General features: G+C 42.4%; 2 protein-coding genes and 1 long non-coding RNA gene across 5 annotated transcripts; 1 reads left to right on the top strand and 2 right to left on the bottom strand.

The window, feature by feature from the left end:
• Positions 1–296: 296 nt before the first annotated feature.
• Positions 297–23,383, top strand: lrrc59 (leucine rich repeat containing 59). Of its 2 annotated transcripts, XR_006030768.1 has the most exons (8): positions 297–840; positions 1,077–1,136; positions 1,308–1,466; positions 1,899–2,003; positions 2,158–2,230; positions 4,060–4,251; positions 4,973–6,376; positions 23,370–23,383. XR_006030768.1 is itself a non-coding variant. In XM_042086267.1 (7 exons), the coding sequence occupies exons 1-7, from the start codon at positions 739–741 to the stop codon at positions 5,233–5,235; spliced, it is 954 nt and encodes a 317-aa protein (XP_041942201.1). In that variant the 5' UTR covers positions 297–738; the 3' UTR covers positions 5,236–6,532. The 2 variants fall into 2 exon arrangements, 1 of the variants encoding a protein (XP_041942201.1); XM_042086267.1 differs by lacking the exon at positions 23,370–23,383 and having other exon boundaries at positions 4,973–6,532.
• Positions 8,661–11,085, bottom strand: nat9 (N-acetyltransferase 9 (GCN5-related, putative)). The gene is made up of 6 exons (XM_042086268.1): positions 10,823–11,085; positions 10,620–10,729; positions 9,959–10,099; positions 9,800–9,859; positions 9,627–9,721; positions 8,661–9,345 (listed from the first exon to the last, which is right to left on the bottom strand). The coding sequence occupies exons 1-6, from the start codon at positions 10,897–10,899 to the stop codon at positions 9,211–9,213; spliced, it is 618 nt and encodes a 205-aa protein (XP_041942202.1). The 5' UTR covers positions 10,900–11,085; the 3' UTR covers positions 8,661–9,210.
• Positions 17,017–19,990, bottom strand: LOC121705341. 2 transcript variants are annotated; one of them, XR_006030770.1, is made up of 4 exons: positions 19,856–19,990; positions 19,008–19,120; positions 17,814–17,906; positions 17,017–17,708 (listed from the first exon to the last, which is right to left on the bottom strand). It is a non-coding gene; the product is annotated as an uncharacterized LOC121705341 (long non-coding RNA). The 2 variants fall into 2 exon arrangements; XR_006030769.1 differs by lacking the exon at positions 19,856–19,990 and adding an exon at positions 19,651–19,795.
• Positions 23,384–23,452: the final 69 nt, after the last annotated feature.

Raw genomic sequence — 23,452 nt, 5'->3', positions numbered from 1 at the left:
ATTATGTTTTTATTTTTTATTTTTTATTGGTAATTTAAGTACAATAAGATGGGTCAAAACAATCCATGAGGAATCCATCTATGTACAGGATCAGGCGTAATTTAAAAGGAGGAAGCAAAGAGAAAAAAAAACAAAAACAAAATCAAAACAGAAAAAAAACAAAATACAACAGAAAAAAAACATAACTAGGGCTTAGTCACTGACAACAGCAGGGTTATCCTCCAGCCGCTAGGTGGCGAAGTATCAGCGCAACATCCATCTCCAACGATGCCAACTGGATAACCCCTACTGACTGCGATTCAATGAATGACGTGGATATTGGGCTTTGCAATGTCCGTGTAGTAGCGACTCTGTGATTCAGCTTCTAGTATTTTTACGCTAATAACTATTATTTAGGTAATCGGTCTCACCAGTAAGCTGCGGACAGTGAAGGAGGTAGCCTAGGCAATCGCAACATACATTTAGCGCAACTAGAATTTGCCACCAGAAACTCTAAATAAGAACCTAGGAGCTGTATGCGTGTTTTTCGTAGCTAGCGACAGCTAGAGTAACTAACTAGCTAGCAGCCTACTGCAATCTTGGTTTCAAAATTCATTTTCATAGCGGACCTGAACAATGCTCAGACTTTTGTGGATTGACAGTCTTTACATCTGATCGCACTTCACATTTCTAACTTACTTAACATCAGAGCTTTACGAACTATCCAGAAGGTGACGCTGACTACTGCAACTTCACAAAATGAGAGCGAAAGCAAAGTTTGAAAATATTCGGGACAAAATTGATGGCAATGAGGTAGACCTCAGTCTTTGCAACCTCACGGATGTCCCCGTCAGAGAGCTGGTGAGTATGTATTTTGTGTTTTGTGTAAGCGAGCCTCTGATCTGATTAAAAGAAACAGTCTTGTGGAAGTTGCCGCTAGTTAGAACTGTTTTGATGAGATTTGAGATTAGTACAGATTTGATTAGAGTTACATCTGATCTCTACTTCTTATGTGTGTGCGTGTGTGTCAGTCAGCAGTTCTGTTCACTGATTGTGTATTGACAGTAAATGTGTGCTCTTGCTTTAATGTCACACAGGCGGCTTATCCCAAAGCCACAAAACTGGATCTCTCCTGCAACAATCTGATCACACTCCCAGTGAGTAGGCCTCCACTGCCTTCCTTTAATGTACATTGCCCTTTTTATGCAGAATTCCCTCTTGTTCTACCTAGCCCTGTGTGTGTGTGTGTGTTAAACCCTATTTCTAGATTGTAGAGTGCCCTGGTTGTGTGTCTGTGTGGTGACGTTGTCTCTTATCTGTTCCCCCAGCCCGAGTTCTGTGGTCTGACTCATCTGGTGCGGATCGACCTAAGTAAGAACCAGCTGACGAGCCTCCCTGAAGACCTTGGCCTCCTCAGTAGCCTGAACCACCTGGACCTCTTCCAGAACAAACTACAGACACTCCCTGTTAGCTTCTCACAGCTCAGGGTGAGAGACAAACACACACATACAACAGAACCCTCCCTGTGATGATCTAACAGAATACAGAAACAAAAGAACCCTGCTCTACTAGAACATAAACACACTCCTGATAATGACCTTCTCGTGCAGAGAGAGCGAGGTAACCTCCTGGTAGTGGTTTACCTGAACACACAAACAGTGTTCATAGCCTTTTCTCTGTCACCTACTATAGAATACAAGAACAGATGAATGCTTCTGATAATGACCTCCACACACACACTCACATGCACTTGAATATGCATACAATCACTCATACACACATGTGCGCGTTCAACACACAGTCTTGCATATGTGTTCATGTAAGTGAGCACATACATAAACACACACGCTGATGCATAGGATAAACACACGTCTAATCATTGACTGGGATCATTATTCCTCCTGTGTGTGTGTGTGTAGAGTCTGAAATGGCTGGACCTAAAGGATAACCCTCTTGAGGCAACTCTGGCCAAAGCTGCTGGTGACTGTCTGGATGACAAGCAGTGCAGGCAATGTGCTGTCAAGGTGAGTAACACACACACACATACAGTACAGAGGCAGACACACAAGTATATTCTCATAATGTTGTATTTATGAGGAACCTGAGTATCACTGAGTCCTTTTCATCAGTAATCAGTAATCTATGTGTGTGTGTGTGTGTGTGTGTGTGTGTGTGTAGGTACTGCAGCACATGAGGGTCCTTCAGGAGGAGGCGGATAGGTTGAGAGAGAAGCATCTGCTCAGACAGAGAGGTGAGTAGTATCTCCAATCTCAGCCACTAGAGGGCACCAGCACAATGAGTTTAATGTGGGTTCTTGTTATTGTGTGTAATGTGTCTTGTTTAGGGATGTGAATCTCTCATGTAAAAGATGATACGATTCGCATCTAGATACATGGGCACGATTCGATACAAGAAAAGATACATGTTCATAAAAAAACGATTCAGTACGATTCCATGCGATGCGATTCGATGCAGTTCAAGAATGGAAAGCATTCTGAAAGATTTTTTATCATTTGCTCAAGGTGCACATTAATTTTATATTATTAGTCATCATGGTCATGGTTGTCAATTAGGCAAAAAAAATGTGTGAATTTGATTATCTAAACAGGTTTGTTTCATATACTGTATTGAAATGAAAAAAAGAATAGTCTACATTTCAGTCAAACACAGCAGCCAAATACAACATTTTTTTTTATAGACTTTATAGATTTTATAGTTATATCTGGTTGTTTTCATGGAGCTGTAGCCTTGTTGAGGTTAGACAATACCGAAATAAAATAAAACAGTGCTTAAGACACTCTTGGCCTTTTCTCATATAGCCTACAAGAATAAAATAGGCCTACATATCAATGAACTCTGGGTTTATTTTGTTCCAACGGTAGACCTAATGCAGAAACCTATAATGCCACAAGTCTGAGTGAATATAAGCAAAATAATTGGCTAATAATTTGTGCATCGTTTTAGCAAGGGCCAAATTATTATTGAACATTAAGGAAATCCCTTCATCAAACGTAAGGCTATACTCTACAGACTATCGTTGCTGTTTAGTGTTTAATTTCGCGCTGGATTTTGAAAAACAAAAGAGTAAAAACTGTAAAACAAACGACCGAGTGCGAGTTGTCACGTGCTTAAGTTGCAGTAGATGTATGGGTAATGAGGTCATTTGACAACTTTGGGCAATGAATGTAGCCAAAAACGAACTGCATTACCCACAATTCCGTCCCACGTATAGTTTCAAAACCGGATGTGGGATGAACGCGCTGCTTGGAACGTAAATGAGAGTCTGAGCGAGCAGAAAAGATTGTGAACCGATTCGTAACAAGTAAATCGATATATCGACCGGTTCATTTCAGTTTTATTCCAATACGGGGCTTCACGTATCGATGTAGCCGTATCTTACACGTTAAAAACGGATACCGATACGTATCAGTTAATCTTTACACCCCTAGTCTTGTTGTTTCATGTTGTTATTAATGTGTGTTATTGTTAGTGTGTGTAATGTGTGTTGTTGTTTCATGTTGTTATTGTGTGTAATGTGTGTTATTGTTAGTGTGTGTAATGTGTGTTGTTGTTTCATGTTGTTATTGTGTGTAATGTGTGTTATTGTTAGTGTGTGTTATTGTTAATGTGTGTTGTTGTTTCATGTTATTGTGTGTAATGTGTTTTATTGTTAGTATGTGTTATTTGTAAGTATGTGTGTTACAGAGAGGTTACACCAGGCACGTAACTGAAGCGGTCCGTTTGCGTTTAATTAGCTATAGCCACTATAATCAGTAGAACTGGCTACACCAGACGTGATAGTGGCATGTACCGGTATATGTTAGAAAAAAATTAGACCAGTCTTCTGAAAACAATTTTTACGCTACGTGATCGGAGCGCTTCAGTTGCACACTTGATTTAGCTTCCCTGTTAATGTGTGTTATTGTTAGTGTGTGTGTTATTGTTAGTGTAGTTGTTGTGTGTAATATGTGTTGTGTGTAATATGTGTTGTGTGTAATATGTGTTATTGTGTGTTATTGTTAGTGTGTGTGTGTGTGTAATGTGTTATTGTGTGTAACGTGTGTTCCTGCTGTTGTCCAGAGCTGGAGCTGAAGCGTGAGGCCAAGCAGAGGGAGCGGGAGGCGAAGGAGAAGGAGGTGCGGAAGCGAGAGAAGGCGGAAGAGAAGGAGAGGAAGAGGAAGGAGTACGAGGCCCAGCAGGCCGCTCTGGCCGCCCAGGAGCAGCAGAAGAAGAAGAGGGAAGAGAAGAAGAAGAGAGCCGCAGCCGCCGCAGGTGAGTTGGCGGGGCGGGGCGGGGTGGACACACCTGGGGGGAAAACACACCTGGGGGGGCTCCAGGAGTCAGTCAGAGCCAGACGTGTATGTGGAAAATCATGCAGGGTGCTAGTCAGGGGCAGAAAGGCCTTAATGTCCCAGTCGATGTAAAATTCATGGGATAAATTGATATAACATCATTGCAGGTCACAGGGATTTTGACTAACCAGGGGGGTATTCCAAGTTCGTGGTTTATCGGTAAACCTCCTACAACAAGAGCCCTATGGCATTGTTTTGTTAGGATAATGAAGCCATACAGCTCTTCTATTGGGAGGTTTACCACTTTCTATGAGTTAACTTACCCAGGTTTGTTACTAAACCACATACTTGGAATACCCCCCAGGGAAATATATTTGGAACACTACAGCATCCTGCATTTAATGTTAGCTTAACATGGCCCCAGTTGTGGCATCTGCACCGTACGCCGGCGACCCGGGTTCGATTCCCGCCCTGTGGTCCTTTCTGGATCCCACCCGGACTCTCTCTCCCACTCACTTCCTGTCATTCTCCACTATCCTATCAAATTAAAGGCATAAAAAGCCCAAAAATATATATATAAAAAAAAAAATGTTAGCTTAACATTATGTTCAGCTGAAGATACAAATAAATATGAGTCATATGAAGTCCAGTGTGCTCTGCCCAGCATTGACATATGCTTCCTGTCCTGTTTTGATTGACAGATAAGAAGAAGGTGGAGTCTGTGGTGGTGGTGCGTTCTCATTGGTCAGTGTCGTCCATGCTGTTCCGGTTCCTGCTCCTGCTGCTGCTGGGAGTGGGCAGCTCGGTGGCGGTGTGTCACCTGACCGCGCTCCGCGACGAGGAGGTGTGCGCGCCGCTCCGGATGCTCCTGCAGGGGGCGCTACAGTGGGCTGAGGGCCAGGAGCTACTGCAGCCCATCCTACAGAAAATCTCGGCCCTCACTGCCTCCAGCCCAGCCCTCTGACCGCATCCCCCGACATCCACCACACACCCACTGGGCTCAGAGAGTAGCCAGCCCCTCTTCCTCCTCAATCTAATAAGGTACTTGTGTGGGTATCATCCGTATCAGGTTATCATCCGGCACAGATGATGCCCACACTTGCATGCTGCTCAGACAAACCCTAACATTTAAAAGTTGGGCGGTGTTGGTTGCAGTCTAGAATGTTCTGATGACCAACTGATGAACAGCAACCAAATCCAAACAAACACTAAACAGTTGGGTCAGTGTGCGCAGTCAGTCTGATGGTGTGTGTTGGTGTTTGTTAGATGAAGTTGTCCAAGTTTGACATGTCCAAAAGGCAGTCTTGTCAATCACTGTCTGGTCAGAGTGGACATAGCAGTAGGTGTTCTGAACATTCAAAAGACCGCTACCAACAACTTCCAACTTTAGAATGTTTGGGGTTCGTTGTCTGAGTAGTTGCCAAGCACCTTAACACCCCCTTGTGACATCAACAGCATCTCTCTGCAGCCATGCCCTCCCTATGCTCACCCATCTCCGAGAGACCAGCAAACCCCTCCTCCAGCCTTTGGCCCCAGCTAGTGACATCACATCCTGTCAGTCATACACATTTCAACATGCCCTCGCCATAGGACATCCCAAGCCTCTGATCCCTCCCTCCGGCTGTCACTCAAAGGGCTCAGTCTGAGCCTGGCTAATCAGATTGGGGGCTTGGCTCAGTGGACGTGGCAAATTCTAGAAAGGTGTGGTTGTCAGGGAAAGAGGTGTTGCCATCAGCATAAATTCCTATGGAATTGTCTCTGCTGGTTCTTCCTCGTTCTGGTTTTAACCAATCACAGTGAACTTTTGCTGACACACGCTTCTAGCTTAGCAGTCTCAGGGGGCCAAGCCCTGCTGCCACTTCTGAAGTGCCACTATCAGTAACTGCCAATCAGAAACATTGCCGCCCAGTCACGTACCAACGTCAACTGTCCGTGGCTGTGACTGCTACTGCTGCTTCTGCCTTTAACTGTGCTAAAAGTCCTCAGGGCGGTCCTACTGTACATCTCACGCTGATGTGTGTGTCTGTGTGTGTCTGTGTCTGTCTTGCCTGTAACTGTGCTAACAGTCCTCAGGGCTGTCTCACATCTCACGTTAATGAGTGTGTGTGCGCGCGCATGCATGCCTGTAACTGGTATCAGTCTTAACTTCAGTCTGATATGCTATACTATTAAGTGTGTGTGTGTGTGTGTGTGTGTGTGTGTGTGTGTGTGTCAGTCAAACTGACTGGGGACTGCAGCTTGAGTAAAAAGGTGAACCTGCACTTGTGTCTGAATGTTTCATTTTTACATGAACACACATGCTCGTTATGAATCAGTGCTCAATAAATGCCTGACAGAATGGGAACTTTCTAGAAAGAGCCAAAGTTTGTGTTCTGTTGTTGACATTTAAGACTATATGACATCAGGGGCCTATTGCACAAAACTAGGATAAGGGATTAAGCTGTGATATCTTGGTTATCCTGGCTCAATTTATCTGTGATCCAGTTGCACAAAAGCGGGATAGGGGGTAGCAGGATATGTTATTGTATAAGTTACCATGGCGATTTATTCTGTGGAGCTAGCCTGCTCCAGACCAGGCTAGCTCCACAGAATAAATCGCCATGGTAACTTATACCATAACATATCCTGCTACCCCCTATCCCGCTTTTTTCAGCGAAGTTCCAGGATCTATTTAATGTCATCCCTCATCTCAATCAGCAGTCACCACAAACGGAAACCAATAGTTATTCCACTGCCCACTACACATCATCACGTATACTTAGACCCACTGTTATTATTTAGACGTTTGTGATCATTAATTAACTTAAATTACATACTCACCATTCCCGACCTGTCATGCGACAATGTGACGTCACGGGAGTTGCCTAACCATTTTGCGCATGGTGGTCGTGGCACTAATTGCAATATTCTCCTAAACAGAGGTGTTGCTGTTGCGTAAAGGCTATCGCTACCTACTTCACACCGTAGAAGAAGCAATGAAGCCGCTCTAGTTGCCATGGTGAATCAGTGAATCTGTGATCGGTGGCGGGGTCTATTTGAGGGAGCCGTGAGCGCGCACTTATCCAGGATAGGTTTCACCTGGCTTGATGAATCCGTGTCTGCTCATCCTGGCTTGCTCGTTGTGCAACCAATTAAGCCTGTACGCTCTTGTTTTGGATTCACTGAGCGCAGCTCAGTAACTTATCCCGGATGTCTTAATTCTGCTTTTGTGCAATAGGCCCCAGATTATTTATACACCAATCCGCCGCGAACTTTATGGGCGCTGCCATCTTGCCTGCCGCCATTACTGCGTGCCTGCGGAGTGTGACGATGTGACACTTGCCGGTGCCTTCTAATGGCTTTTCAATGAAAGCATCCTGTCAGAGAATATCAAATAGGAGATCCTGCTCATGAAAAAATGTCAGGTGAAAGGGAACTTTGGGTAGATGATGTCAGGCAGTGGCCAAAACTTACCAATGAAGGTAATTTATTGACAACATAATGTATTAAGACGTGTATTAATTAATGACAACAATGAGCCGAATGCTATCATTAGTAGCTGTGTTGCTAATATGTTCACAAGCTTCAGAAGTTGCAAATAACTATTAGCCACGACCACTTGTAGCAGTAAAATACATGTTCTTACAGGTATTCAGGATTATTTTATTAATCGTATGTATTTCATCCACTTTTAACGCACATCTTGGTCCTCCACTCCACAAGGAACTCTGTGTAATCCATAAGCCTGTAAACATGGGCACTCAATGTGCAACAAAGGTTTGTGAATTTCACAAACGGTTTAATTCTAGGTCTGTATCCTACTGTTGTTAAAACAGCCAACCACACAACACGCTTTTCCCGGCATCACTGGACAGCATACGTACTAAATAAAAATTAAGAAAAAGAAGATTTCGCATCTACAGCTAACGTCTGCTACAGCCGCCTACAGGACCAACACATTACTTCGCTACTTCCTTAGCAGCAAGGCAACGCAGTAATGGCGGCGCTGCTTTACTTCCGTGTTTTGCCGGATTTGTGTATATGAATGATATTAGTCAGGGTTCCCATGGGTCCTCTCAGAATCTTTGAAACTAGGAACAAGGCTTTGAAAATAGACATAAATAAGCATGGGTTATTGGAAATGCTTGAGTTTATATATTTTGTGCTGCAAAAGGCCACATACTGTACCATCACTGTTTGTCAGTACAACTGAGAAGTGTAATACACTCAAGTACCTCTTTATTTGTAATCAGAGCCTCTGTCTTTATTTGTAGTCATAGCATTTGTCTCTATTTGTAGTCAGGGCTTCTGTAAATCTTGAAAGTTCTCAAATACATTTTCAGTGTTGTAACAGCAATTAACCATTATCTCAAACACTATTGTGTATCCTTATTGGGCCTGGAGAGTGACTTTGAATGTTTAAAGGTGTGGGAACCCTTTTTATTGAAGGTGCCATAAAAGTACATTTTAAATGTAATATTTGTTACATTTGTATTCCAAATGGATTCTGTGGCTTACAGAACAGGTACGAACATCACTGACCCCAGAATTAATAATACACAGCAACAGTTTATGAAATGCCACAGAGACATAATTTTATAGGGGATCCATATAGCAATCTCAGCCATTGGGTGCGTTCGTCTTAATATATTGTATGAAGTCCAGCATGCATTGCTTTAAGCCAGAGCTGTAAGCGGTTACCTTAAGACAAACGCACCCTTTGCTTCAGTTCCAGTCAAATTCCTTCCTGGTCAGAAAAGGACACAGATCCTGTCCACCAATCCGATAGCCTGCAGTGTGCCATGTGTGGGCACCAGATGGCTTTGCACAGGATGCTCCAAATCAAGAATAATTGAACAAGCCCCCTGGAGAGATGATTGGTCACACCAGATCATGTGACCTCTATGAAGATGATGATTGGTCAATCCCTGAACATGTGAGTCCTGGCTAGGGGCGTGGCTCAGTGCCGGCTCTCCCGAGCCTTCCTGTAGTCATGCTCCTGCATGAAGTCCGAGTTGCATAGCAACAGTGAGTGTGCCGCTTCATCAACATTCATGCCCAGGGTCATCTCACCGAACACTTCACTGACCGAGAGCTGGGACAAACACACACACCAGAACACCAAACACTTGAGAGATCTGGGACAAACACACACACTTAAACACAACCTTCACAACATGATTATCATCAATGATGATATACTGTATATATCCAGTACAACCAGTCCTTCACTTAGTCCTCGGGGTTGGACACTACAGTTAATAAATGATCTGTGGTTGCTTGGGTTTTACTCTACCGTATCAACAATGTAATAAATGACGATAAGTGTCAGTCAAACTAACCAGAAAACCTAAGGCAGGACTGTGTGGGGCTTACCTCTCCAAAGCCCAGCTTTTTGAACAAGGCGATGCTCACTGTGTTATTCAAGGCAATTTTGGCCTCAAACTTCCTGACGCCCAGTCTGTTGACCGCTGCAGAGAGCAAGAGATTCCAGTGAAGGGCCCACACATGAAGTAGCTAATGCATGCGAGTTCAGTTATTACACATACCGTAGCACAACATCATCTGCGTCACTTCCTTTCCAAGTCCTCTTCCTCTGTAGCCGGGCTCTAGGCAGAGAGACAGGGAGGTGGTGAAAGAGGAGTTGCGACATGAGAAAAAATCACAGTTGGTGATTGTGTGTGTGTGTGTGTGTGTTGGTTAATCACCCGCAATCATGACCTCCACCTCTGCCAGTGAGTGGTCATCAGGGTCCGTCAGGAAAATGTTGACGTCTCCCACCATGCACTGCTCCTCTGGGACGGAGGGCTCTGCCCACTTCTGCTTATCCAGTATGATGAAGGTGCATTCTGGGAACCAGGGAAAGGAGAGTATGACCAATCAGAGAGAAAATCAGGACATTGATTCTAAGGTAAGATGGTCTATGGTAAGATTAAGATAATATGTGTGACTTCAACCCAAACCCTTAATCATTCCTGATACCATAAATGGAATCTTGTATAGTTTTATGCCAGTGTCGGGAGCAATTTAATGGTTGGTTACCACATAATCAAATTAAAGTAAAATGGTAAAAATAAGGTTGAGGTAAAGGTGTTTAAAATTAAGGTAAAAATATCAACAGCATATCAACAGCACCTCATTCACACTAAGCGGTGATTGGTATGAGACATGCGGGATGTTACGATGGATTTTCAAAATGTTTCCTGTGATATGTACACAAATTACACATTAGCCTGGCCTAATCATTAGGAAGCCAGCATATTCAGTTTCTTGAAACTGCAATTAGGCTATTCAGGGAACAGACGACATGCATAGTGTCATAAAATATCCATCATCAGAGGACGGGGAAGGAGGATGACGGCGGCTTACTGTCATCGTCCTCTCTCCAGCTGCACTGCATCTCAAACTCCTGTTCCAGCGACAGCGGCTCCGACGCGGTCAACTTCTGCAGCTCCTCCGAGCTCATCCATTCGTGGTACCTGACCGGACACACACAAATACACACATAGCTACTCAAAACACACAAGCGAACGGTCTGGACCATCCGGAACAGCCTACTAATGTTAACTTACCTAGGTACGTGGTCTGAGTTGTAAGGTACCAGAACAATGTTCTTTCCCTCCAGCAAAGTGTTTTCATTTATCCTCATAGCTATAAAGCGTGTCAACCAGCTAGTGCTGGTTTAAAAGGAGCCCGTGATTTACCGTAAACAAATACAAAAATGTCAATGAGGTATAGTCCTAATAGACTAGATAAGATAACGGAAAAGTGATTTCTCTGTGTGCAATGTATTGTGATTCATTCCGGTTTCATTCCTGGCAAGTCAGGAAACACAGGAAATGTTACGTTAGTCTTCCGTGTTACAATATTTCAAAATAAAAGTCTCAATGACATTTGTCATAATTTCAAAACAAAGGCATAGGTCAGACCAGAGCCATTCTACCGCTCTGGGTCAGACTAGGCATAGGTCAGACATAGGCTAAACAAATGCTGTTTAAGACTAGGCCTACACACATGTGACAGTGAAAGGAAATGGATGGTGTGCTTTTTTATTTTATTTAGGTCAGACATAGGCTAAACAAATGCTGTTTGTGACAGTGAAAGGAATGGATGGTGTGTTTTTTTATTTTTCAAATTAATCTCTCAAACTAGGGTTTGTGTGAAACGCAGATGGACTTGTCAGTAACACCTCTTACCACCTTTTACTTTTTGTCCATTTTTTTCTTTTTCATTTTGAAAGAACAACCATAGATAATGGAATGGATAGTCGTTGAGTGACTGGTTGATATGTGGACAATACAGTTTTTAGCAGTCAATGTTTTGGACTTGATAGTGAAATGTCAGCCAAGAGTGGAGTTATAGGCTACACAGTAACCAAAACTGATCATGTGAGTCTGATATATTCAATCTCTGTTGCACTTGATTTACATACATTCTAAAGGATTCTAAAGAATAGTACAGTAATGTCCAGTTTATCAGTTCAATTGATTCCCTCAGTAGTCAGAACATAATTATAATTCAGCCTAGAGCATTCTGGATTAACCTTTTTGCACCAGCAGGTGGCAGGCACAACCCATTATTCATCAGCCTCAGCATCAATGTTTGATTAAGAACAACACCAATCAGAACATTTGGCACGGATCTAAAAGTATAAATATAGTTTAGATATGAGTAGACACACACCAGTACTGTCCATTGGTTTTCAAATAATAACGTGCCAGAGCTAATAATGCTATGAATTGTGGTAATTGTGGTAATAGTGGCCAGATTTAGCCTACAGCCGAACAGGTTGATAAAATTGTAGCCTATGTTTTTTGTGTCAGTGGTTCTTTGAGACAGCTCCGATGCGGAAAGTGTTCTTTGGAATTGGATTTTTTTTTTGTGTGTGAACATTTGTTGCAGATACGATTTAGATATACTGTCATTGTTTGCTTTGAAAGTACTGCATGTTATTTGTTCCTCTTTGTGTTTATTTGCAGTGTACATATGACCCCACCGGTGCATGGATGATAACATGTGATTGAAGAGGTGTCAGGGGAATTAGTCTGTACCGGTAGTTCTACTGCTCTGCAAGGCATGCCACCATGAATTAGATCTACTGAGGTATGCTTTTATCGGGGTCAGCCCTATGTTCCCACAGCCCAATGGTCCAACAGCTCTATGTTCCCATATTTATAAGATTTTTTTTTTTCACTGAAAATTAGGCCCTAGGTTCCCACAGCCCTATGTTCCCACATTTCTAAGATTTTTCTCAAAATTCTCTATGTTTCTCTATGTTCCTACAGTTCCCACATTTCTAAGATTTTTCTCAAAATAAAACCCTATGTTCCTAGCCTGACGAGCCAGACCCACATCAAGATGTAGGATCTAGGAACTTACCATTGGCACTGGCACTGCTAAATCCGAGGGGCAGGATAAATAGTTGTCTTTCAAATTTCCTCTGTACACAATAGGATAGCGCCACAACTCATGAGTCCCATGCATTTTCCCACCAGCGGAGCTAGTTGGCTAGTTAATCAAACTTTTGCCAATTTAAAAAGAAACTTAAAAGAAAATTCCGGTTTTTATCACTTTTAAAGCCCTTTTCTGGTTTGTTTTGGATGAACTAGAGTGGTGGACACCGAAATTTTGACGATTGGTCCTGTCTCGACTTTTCTGACTCGTTTTGAATCGCCTTTGACTTCTCAGGGTGGCTGGCAATGGGCATACTGTAGTAGGCTACTCAAACAAGTCCTAAAACAACCCTTAACGTCCGTTTTCAAAACTGTGCAACTCACCGAGTGGTTAGTGGTGTTCGTTGATTATTAAAATCAAATATATCGGCGCAATGTATGATTTCCAGCCGTCTTATTTGCTATTGTGGAACTATTTTTTCAGACACCTCACAACCGCGTATAAACTTCCGCTCAATTGTGAGCCTGAAGCATAGACGGTGGCGCAGTAATATCAATGTGCAATGAGTCTTCCAACAGAAATCAATGGGATTTTACAAAATGCCAAATAAAAGACGACAGAATTTCGCTACGCTACTTGTTTTGGAACATCAATGAACACCACTAACCACTCGGTGAGTTGCACAGTTTTGAAAACGAATGTTAAGGGTTGTTTTAGGACATGTTGGAGTAGCCTACTACAGTATGCCCATTGCCAGCCACCCTGAGAAGTCAAAGGCGATTCAAAACGAGTCAGAAAAGTCGAGACAGGACCAATCGTCAAAATTTCGGTGTCCACCACTTCATCGAAAACAAACCAGAAAAGGGCCTTAAAGTAGCCTAGGCTATCCATCGACTGGTCTGCCTTGTGTCAGTGTTCATCAACTTGGCTATGGCCGAGAAGCGATCAATCCACCTGCTGGTCAAAACTACTCACATCCTCCTTTATGTTTAAGTTTGAAAACGACTCCATTCATTCACACACATACACACACGCCCATCACACACCCTGTGCTGACGGATAGAGTGGCAGGGCTCCGTGCTGCGAGTATGGTGGTGCCTGCAACACACACACATACACACACGCTCATGTGACACCACATCTCATTCTGAAACATGGAGTCTCACATGCGACTGGCGCTCACACACACGCCCACCGGAGCCAGGAGAGCGAGGAATGAGACGAGAGGAGGGCAGCGGAGGGAAAGAAAAGATGAATTCTTTAAGCACAGGGGAATTCTTTCACAGAGTGATTACTTTTTTAATTAGTGTGATTAATATTCCAGAGTAGAATGGCTGGCTCTGGGTGTCCATGCCGTGGGACAAGGTGACAGGATCAGGAGAGAGGTAAACGGGGGAGATTAAGAGGGTTGACCTCCTCGCTGACCAAGCCACCGGCAGGGATTCCCTAGCTGCTGCACTTGCAACGTGGAGAACATTTCCTGTGGATCTCTAACGTTATTCAGTAGTCCTCTCCCCGTAGGTACAGCCAGGAGGTCAGGAGAGCAGAGCTGCCTCAGCAGGATCCTCTACTGGTGTGCAGGTGTTTCATCAAGCTATGTTTCTAGAGGCATCCACAGTTGTTACACTGGACTCTTCTACCTCAGCCATGGGTCGTGGAAAATGTGTGACTGATCAAGGTCAAGGGAATTGTATGCCGAAGAGAAACCCGGAAAGATTTCATCAGTCAAAGGTCATAAATATGTGACATGGCTGCAGAACTAACCGAACGGCCTCCTCAAACCGAATCCTCTTGCTCCATTATTGCTGTTGCACTTTGACACAGAGTGTCCTCTGAAATGTAGAACGTGTAAGAATAACAAGAAGTTTGGGTGACCACAGAGTCTATTGCTGTAGGCATCTGAGTCAGGATGTACAAATTTAATATCCAGACAGTGTTTGCTTTCCGATAGGCCCCTTTGGATAACCACAGACACTCTACTAGTGTACACATAGATTTAATATTCAGTGTTCATCTCCCTCTCCTATAGGCCCGTTTTGGAAAACCACAGACAATCTACAACTGTGTACGCATAGATTTAATATCCAGACAGTGTTCCCTCTCCTATAGGCCCCTTTGGAAAACAACAGACACTCTACTAGTGTACATGTAGATTTAATTTCCCGACAGTGGTCCCTCTCCTAGAATGCTCTCAGCTATGCGAGGCTTTTCCCCTCCTATTAGACTTTTTTTAAAGAGAATCCTCTTTTACACACACGCGCGAGATGAGATTTGGTTCTTAACTCCAAAGGAGTGCGGTGCAGTCCCATTCAGAGCGCGATGTGAGCGATTACGATTCATCGTTACCTCCTGAGATGGGATTACTATTCATCTTTAGACCCAGAGCCACTCAGCTGAATCACCGGCTTCAAATTGAGGCAAAGTAGCGAGTGTCTCCATCCGCCGCTGTTTGCAAATCAAATGAATTTAAAGGAGAGCAAAGGCAGAACAACGGCATTATTATTCTCTCTTCCTGTTCCTAAAACTCTTTTCATCTCGTTCTGAACCGCTTTTCCCCACTCCCTCTCCTCCTCTTCCTCCTCCTCCTCCTCCCTAGCGAGGCACTCGCTTGTGGAGACCCATTCAGGTTATAATGGAAGCTCTTTATTCCTGGATAATATTCAGTCTCTTTTCACACTGTTTTATGTCAAACAGTAATCCTCTGCTCTTTGCCCCTCACTGCGACTCTCATGTCGAACCCCTGATGTAATTAAGAAGGGAGAGTTTGGTGTGTGTGGAGTTTAGTGTTTAGTGTTAGTTAAGTAATTATGGGAGTTAGCGAGCATGTCGCATCCACAGGCAGATCCGATCATCTCAGTATAAACACAGAGAGAAAAGTTTCTTTATTTGGTCAGAGATGTTTTTGAAGAGTATAATTGTATCTTACTTTAACAAATATAAGTTTCATTAAAACGCTTTCAGTGAGCATAGCCTGGTGAACTATTTTCCAGTTAATGCATGTCAGAGCACTAGATATGAGGATTATTTCCTCGGTTCGCTATCTCACCATCAGTTGTTATTGCATTTTTATCATTAGAATACAATCTGGCTCATGAATTTTTTACAATGCTATTACCTTGTGATTGGCAAGCGGAGGATGAAAAAAGTGGAAGTCCTCTCCAACGACTCCATTGTATAATTCTTCCTCAGACACATTATAGTGGGGAGAAAGCTAGTGCGCCAATAATGCAGATGATAATGAGGGCTATCCTCCAGCTGTGCTGCAGTTTGCTCTGATTTTAATAAGCGAGGTCTAACAAGTGAATTCTACCAAGCCACAATATTGAACCACAGACCGAAACATTCATTAAAGAACCCAAACAACACCCTCAGAATATATTTAATTATTTAGTCCTAATTTGCAAAGACTTAAATGAAGTCATTAAATTTTAAGAGGATTATTACTTTTGTATATGCTGTTGCCATTCCAGTGCCTGTTTCAATATTGTTCTACAACCCCCACAATGCCACCCCTGTGATGCAATTTTAAGATAAATTATCCATAATCCACGAGATATTCCATAAAAAAAATCTCTTGTAGGTTCTATGGAGTTCTTGAAACTCTTCGTACCATCCAACTTGCTGTAGTTGTCAAACTGTGAAAGACCTTTCAGACTTGAATGACAATTTTGCAGGTGCAAGGGTTTTTCATAAACAATGACATCAGATTTACAACAGTGGCAATCTATAACAGTGGCAGTTAACGCTGCCGTGTGTGTGATTCTTGTCTAGAATACCAAATCCTTGTGGCTATCACAGACACACATCTGCTGAGAAGACAGAATACTCTTCTCCAGGAGGGAACCAGCCAGTGAACCAACCACAGAGACTGGTATGAGACCGGCACTTTGTTTAACCCTTAAAGGTGTACCGTCACACCGGTGTGACGGGAATGTTGGGAAATTAACGTTCTAAAGAATATCTGGGTTCATTGAATTCAACAAAGAATTTTAGAACTTTCAATTGTTGAGGAACAGAATCTTATGTTAGAATGTTCAAAAACCTATACCTTTAAAGGAGTGTGTACACTGTAAAAAAAAATGTGCCTCTCCAACATAAAAATTTCTAGTGACCCGTTGCACCTAAAATTTTTAGTTAGCCCAACTTAAGTTGCGGAAACCAACTTTTTTTTGTTGTGCTGACTATCCCTGCATGTAGACTGAACTTAAAATAGAATGTTGTGTCAATTAAATATTCTCTGTTGACCGAACATAGCTTGTTGGGCCAACAAGCAGACTCAACTTGAAATAAAATGTTGTATTAATTAAATATTTCATGTTGGCCAAAATGTCTATTTTTCATTATTTCAAATAAATTACACACTATGTTCTGATAAAGTACATTTTATTTATTTATTTAAATCCATATGAACTCGTCTGTAAGGCTCAAGTGCAATATTACACAAGTATTCAACCAGTGTCCTAGAAACAAGATCTGAGAGTTCAAGAAAGCATGGCATGTCACTCAATAGATGTACTGGAAAAACAAATATCTGCTTTACAAAATGAAACAAAAGTAAAACATGACAGCTTTGCCTGTGAACATCTGATGTAAAATTGGTTCAAAATGATTTGTGACATGTTCCAGAACAGTTACAAAAATCAAACAAAAAAAGTCACTGCCATTTAACAGAAACATTTGCATGAAACCTTTGATACCTCAAAATACCTCAATGACTGGCAATTAACATGTACTGTAATGACCATTACACCTGTAATAACTCTTTCTTCAAGGACTGTATCCTTGCTGTGCACTTTTCCCCAGGTTTAAGAGAATCGTCTGGACTGCCTCGAATGTGTACCTTAAGTCCTTAGGGTACTCCATATTTAGAGCATAAAGCAGACCAAAGAGCATCATGAGGGCATTTGGGAAGTCTCCCAGATTGTCCATGACAACTTCCTCCTCCAGTACTACAGCCACATTGACCACTGTGGGATATGGTCCTGAGTTGGTAGAACTGTCAGTACTTCCAGGATCCCCATGTTCATGGCTTTTGTGTGTGGCCCCAGTGCTTCAGTCAGTATCCTGTGAAAGACAATAAATGGCACTTAGTGTCAGACTGAAAACATGTCTTAAGCAATCATTACTGCATCTCAAACAGTAATACCATAAAGTTTTCAAATGAATTACCTTAATAGTCTTTGAAATTGCAGATGGCTCTCTTAAGTACAGGGGAAGACCATGAAGAACAGCAGACCGTCTATAAGTAGTTAGATCTGTGGTCTGCAAAAAAAAGGTCATCAAAAAGACATTATTAAGTCACCTAATTCACAGAGGTTACACACATCTACTCTACCATGCAACAGTTTAGGATCACTTACTCCTTTCACCATTGGGCTTCATTACAACCAACTTCATGAAATAGCTACCTGAAATGCATTAAGATTACAATCTGTGACGGATTATCAGCTAACAAGTGATAAATACGCAGATCCCTTAAGACTGTTAGAATAACATTCCCAGAGTTAAGTTAGATACTGAGAGTGGTTTTCTAACAGTCCTATAATAGTTCTCAAACAATGCTGTGCACTTGTTGGCTGTTTTTTGTTCAGTCATATTGACCAAAAGCATGTCAGGTGACTTTCATGAGGCTGGTCAAGATGAACCAATGGTGAAATTAGTCAGTTTTGCACAGTAGTGTATGGAGGTGCTGGTCAAATGGAGCTATATGATAGGAGAAAAACAGCTTAATACTACACCAGAATCTTTCTGTGTAATGCATACATGATGTTGTTCACAAGGTCTTGATCAGGGAAGTTGACTGCTTTGACCTGTTTTGTCACCCATACCATCTCGTTCAAACAATAAAATGGCTATAACTTATAAGTATGAAGTATGTGAGGGATTTTTACATGTATTGTAGATCATCAACATCAGGTATACATGGAACCTTTTTTGACACATTCTGATTATATAATGAAATGTTATTGCTCACATAATGAGCAATGGATAAATGTCACAAGACAAAGGTATCAACTCAATTGACAGAGACATTGCAATTAAAATGTGTTGAGTTGAGTGAGATGAGTTTTACAGTAAAGTTTTTGTGGAGCAGTAAGCTGCTCTGAAAGTTGTGTTGTTGCTGCTAAAATCACAGTTGGAGAATGGATGCTCATGGTTTTGCAAATGCCTTTCTAAATGATTCAGAAATTGAGTAAGTGAGCAAATATCTGAGAATTCACATAATTCACACTGAGAACTGGCATGGTCAGTGCATGCGCCTGTCTATTTTAGGATGTGCTCTCCATAAATGGTTTTTTTTAGGCCCCTGTTTTTGTAAAAATACAAATACAGTCTGGATGAATGCAGGGGGAAAAACATTACCTGCTTGCCAATGATGAAGCCTGTAGTGCTTACAGTAAGCAGGATGTCTTGCTGCAGATGTGTAAATTTACAATAGCGGCACTGCATTTAGTTTTAAGCCTGAAACAAAATACCTGAAATACAAACAAGACAAATGCATCAATAACTCATAATTCTATAAACAGGACAACCATACTAAACTATGCTTAAGTATTTTAGGGTATTCTTAAACATAACAATGGGGCATTAGCCATCATGCCTCTTCTAGGTTATGTATAGCTGGGTACCAGGCTAAAAGGGCGTTTGGTGAGGCAAATTGATTAGAGCTACGTCCAAATATGTTAAACAGCTTACAACTCTGGTAGCAGCTATTCGTTTTCGTGTTAGCACAACTGGTTATTTTTTTAATCAGACTGAAATGTTATTTCACTCTTGCATAAAGATGCTTTGTGCAGAGTACTAGCTGCTAACACGAGGGCACAAGTGCTTTGAATGCCAGCTAACCGTTAGAACTAGCCGACACTCTGTGATCGCAAAAGCGCTAGTTGCCAAGACTAGCTGGCTGCAGCAAAGTCAATAATCATGCATATCATAAGCCAGAATGCAAATGGAATTTGAAAAACTACTAAACGGTAACATGTCATGCAATATAGCGATACTTAACTGTTAGGGTCAACGTTAAAACCACATGCCAGTTGGAAAGGAATGCTAACTTTTCTGAGTTAAAAATGTGATTTGCCAGCACTGCTATCGCTGTAGTAACTGACAATATAGCTATTTCAAACTTTGTTGATAGACAATAGATATTAACCTAAATTTTCTGATTACCTCACAGCACAAAGATAGAGAGCTAACTTTGAAGCACTCACCACAAACAACGTCGTGACGGTCGTGACTCTTGGTGGGAAATTCCAGAGTAGTAGAACTCATTTGCGCATGCTCGGATGATTGTCGCTGGTCCCCCTTGCTCGGCCAACATAATATTGTTTGTGCAACGTTAAAAGTTCCGTGAACACAATTATACATTTTCTCCTGATGAACATTTTGTAGTAAAGTAATGAAAATAATGCAATCATTGACCAAACATATTTTTCTTTGTTTACACAACCATTATGTTGAGCCAACATGTATTTCCTCATTTGTACAACTTTTTGCATCGATCATTTTTTACAGTGTATGGATGAATGTGTGTAAGTGTGTGTGGTGTGCAGGAGTGTGCCACTGCGAGGAGTGTGTGCTGTGTGGATTGGAAGTGTGTGTTTTAGTGGCTGATGGTGTGTGTGAGCGCTGAGTGTGACTATTTGGGTAGGTGTGTGTTTGGGGTTGTGGGGACTGTGGTATGAACGACTGGTGTGTACTGCTGCCAGTAGTTTTTGGCAGTAGAATACAGCGTTCATCCACTGTTGAACTGAATGAAACGGTGCTTATCACTCTGTGTTTGTGTGTGTATGTACTGTAAGCATGAGCATTTGTGTGTGTTCTGCATATCACTACAAATGCTGTGAGAGTGTGAATATGACAGCTGTCATTGACTGTCTATGTGTCTGTGTGTATGTGCGTGTGTGTGAGAGCTTAAGTAGACTGCCAGCATGCTGATGTACATCCATGTGTGTGTGTGTGTGTGTGTGTGTGTGTGTGCCAGCTGTGGGGCTGGTGTGTGGGCCCTGTAGAAAGAACAAGTGAGGTTGGCATGGATGTCTGGCACAGGGAAGCTTGGCACAAACACTTTGGATGAAATCAGATGGACCTAATATCAGCAGTGAGAGTGTGTGTGAGTTCACATGTATTTGTGTGTGTGTGTGTGTGTGTGTGTGTGTGTGTGTGTGTGAGGCAGGGCCGTAGTCACCATAGACATTGAGGGGGACGTGTCCCCCCCAATATTGAAATATGACCAAAATGTCCCCCCCAATATTCGGACATAGAGAAATAAAGAAAGAATAAAGCGCTATACTAGGCCTACAGGAAACCAACACGTATCTGAAATGTAATCAAACGTAAATAACGCACAAATTAGTGACCTATGGTTTCAGAGTAGCCTACACCCCTGAGTGGTTTGTCCTGGTGATTTTCCGTTTTTCGTTAGTGGCGTGCGCTATCAAAAGCTTCCATTTACTGAACCCTACTGCGGTAAGGTAGGGCTGTCAACAATATCGCAAAAGCTACCGGAACAATTTTCACAAAACTTCTTGGAAAGGTGTAGCACAGGCTAAGGAAATCCCATACATGTTTGGAGCCGATCAGACTGAATCCATGCAGGCTAAACATGATCAAATGTGGCGACGTTTACAATACGTGATAGCCTAGTAAATGTGAATCGCGGACAATAACCAAAGAAAGGAATTTGCACCTCCATTCTCCAATTAAAGGCTGTAGTAGGCCTAGTGTTTTTACATGTTGGCACAAAACGTCATTTCTGTCAGAAGCCATAATGCATACAGGGGTAACATGAGGTGAGTCAGACAGAAGAGGGGCCTGTCTTAGTAGCCTATTCCTGAATCCTGTCCCTTTCAAACTACGTTAAAATTGTGTGATTAGCCGCCAGCATAATAAAATCTAAATTAAAAGACAAAATCTTATTAGGCTCCAAACCTATGAGTCTAAGCCTTAGTTTAAAAAAATCTTCAGGTGTAAGTAATAAGTCAAAGAACCACATTCTGTGTAATATAGAGGTTATCAAAAGATACTCTAGTTTGTAATTTCTTTTAAAGTATACATTTTGAACACAAATGGAGTCACAGGTCCAGGGATGGACCAGTGAAGTTGCTTCTTCTCCACCCTTCTCTTTTCACAAAACTCACTGGGGGGGGGGGGGGGGCTTCTGTTTGGGGGTCCCTCAGACCCCACCACAGATTTGGTCCCCCCCAATGTTGACATCATGACTACGGCCTTGGTGTGAGGTGTGAGAGTGAGAGTGAGAGAAAGTGCATATGAGAGTGTGTGTGAATGTGTGTGTGTAAGTAAGCATATCCATATGAGTATGTGAGTGTGTGTGTGAGAGTACTTCTGTAAGTGAGTGTGTTTTGTGACAGTGGGTGCCGTATAACCTGGCATGTGTTTGTTTGAATCTGATCTGATGGACCTGGTGTCATCATTCACACACACACGCACACACACATATCGGATGTTAGATGTAGGTAACATATGACACTCTGTGTTAATGGGCCTGCCATCTGTCTCTGGTTGAGCTATCAGGGAGGGGACATGGCGATGTCAACTTTATCATTAAACAGCCAGGAAACATGAAAGGCTCTTTCATGTTCTACGTGTGTGTGTGTGCGTGTGTGTGTGTGTGTGTGTGTGTGTGTGTGTGTGTGTGTGTGTGTGTTGCATGGGGAATAGGGTGGCAAATTAAAAGGAGACACAACTATTGTCATCTGTCAGAATCATTGATCAAAAAAACTTACAGCATCTTCCAAAAACTTACTGTCTTCTTAAAATGTGACTTATTTGGGCTACAGCTCATTTGAAAAACAAATCCCAGTGTAAAAAATACTTTGTAGGCTACCAGTCCCTTGGGAATGGTGAAATATAGGCTATGTTCTCTCCTAAAAGAAGAGAGGGCCAAGAGACCCCCCATCCAAATTAATTTAGCGTACAATAAATGATACGGTTAGTGTTGGGGTGTGTGTGTGTGCCAGAGAGGCAGAAAAAACGAAGGGGTTTCTTGCAGCATATATGACGTCTAAGCACACATTTCTTAGTGTGCTGTGTGTGTGTGTGTGGGTGAGAGAGGGGGGTGACCCCCTTCTCACCTTAGTCCACCCTCTGTTCTCAATGGATGAAGAGAATTATTCACTGAGTCCCTCAGTGTGCATGTTGATGCTGGTGTCTCATGTGTTTTATGCATGTGGATTATAAAATGTATAAAATGGAGATGAGCTCGGGTCCAGACTCACTGTGTGTGTGTGTGTTTGTGTGTTTGTGTGTGTGTGTGTGTGTGTGTGTGTGCGTGTGTGAAAGCGCATGGGGAATGACGCCTGCATGTTTGAGATAAATTAGCCCATGTGAAGGCGTAATGACAAGAAGAGGATTCAGGATCCAGCAGCAAAGCATCCCATGGAGGACAGGCTGTGGTCAGGGGACCTGCTGACCGCTGAAGCTCCATCAGAGCAGTTCACTGCTAAAGGCAGAGGAGGTTTTGAAGCTGGTCTCAGAAGAAAGGACAAACATTAAAGACCACAATGCCCACAACAGTTGCCATTTTATATGTAACATCTGAAGAGTTGGTATTTTATATTTAACATCTGAAGAGTTGGTATTTTATATGTAACATCTGAAGGGGCCATAGGCAGGCCAATCTGAGCGAGAGAGCAAGAGAGACCTCTGTTTATCAAGGACAGAGGACAATTTGTTTCTGTGCATGAATTCTAAGTATGAATTTAGATGTGTGTGTGTGTTTGTGTGTGTGCGTGTGCACATGCGTGTTCATGTATGAGAGCACCTGTCCTGATGTCCACGTCTCCGTC

The sequence above is a fragment of the Alosa sapidissima genome, chromosome 3 (genome assembly GCF_018492685.1).
Source record: "Alosa sapidissima isolate fAloSap1 chromosome 3, fAloSap1.pri, whole genome shotgun sequence".
In the NCBI taxonomy this organism is placed as follows: Eukaryota; Metazoa; Chordata; class Actinopteri; order Clupeiformes; family Clupeidae; genus Alosa; species Alosa sapidissima.
This window is presented reverse-complemented; position numbering and strand designations above follow the sequence as displayed.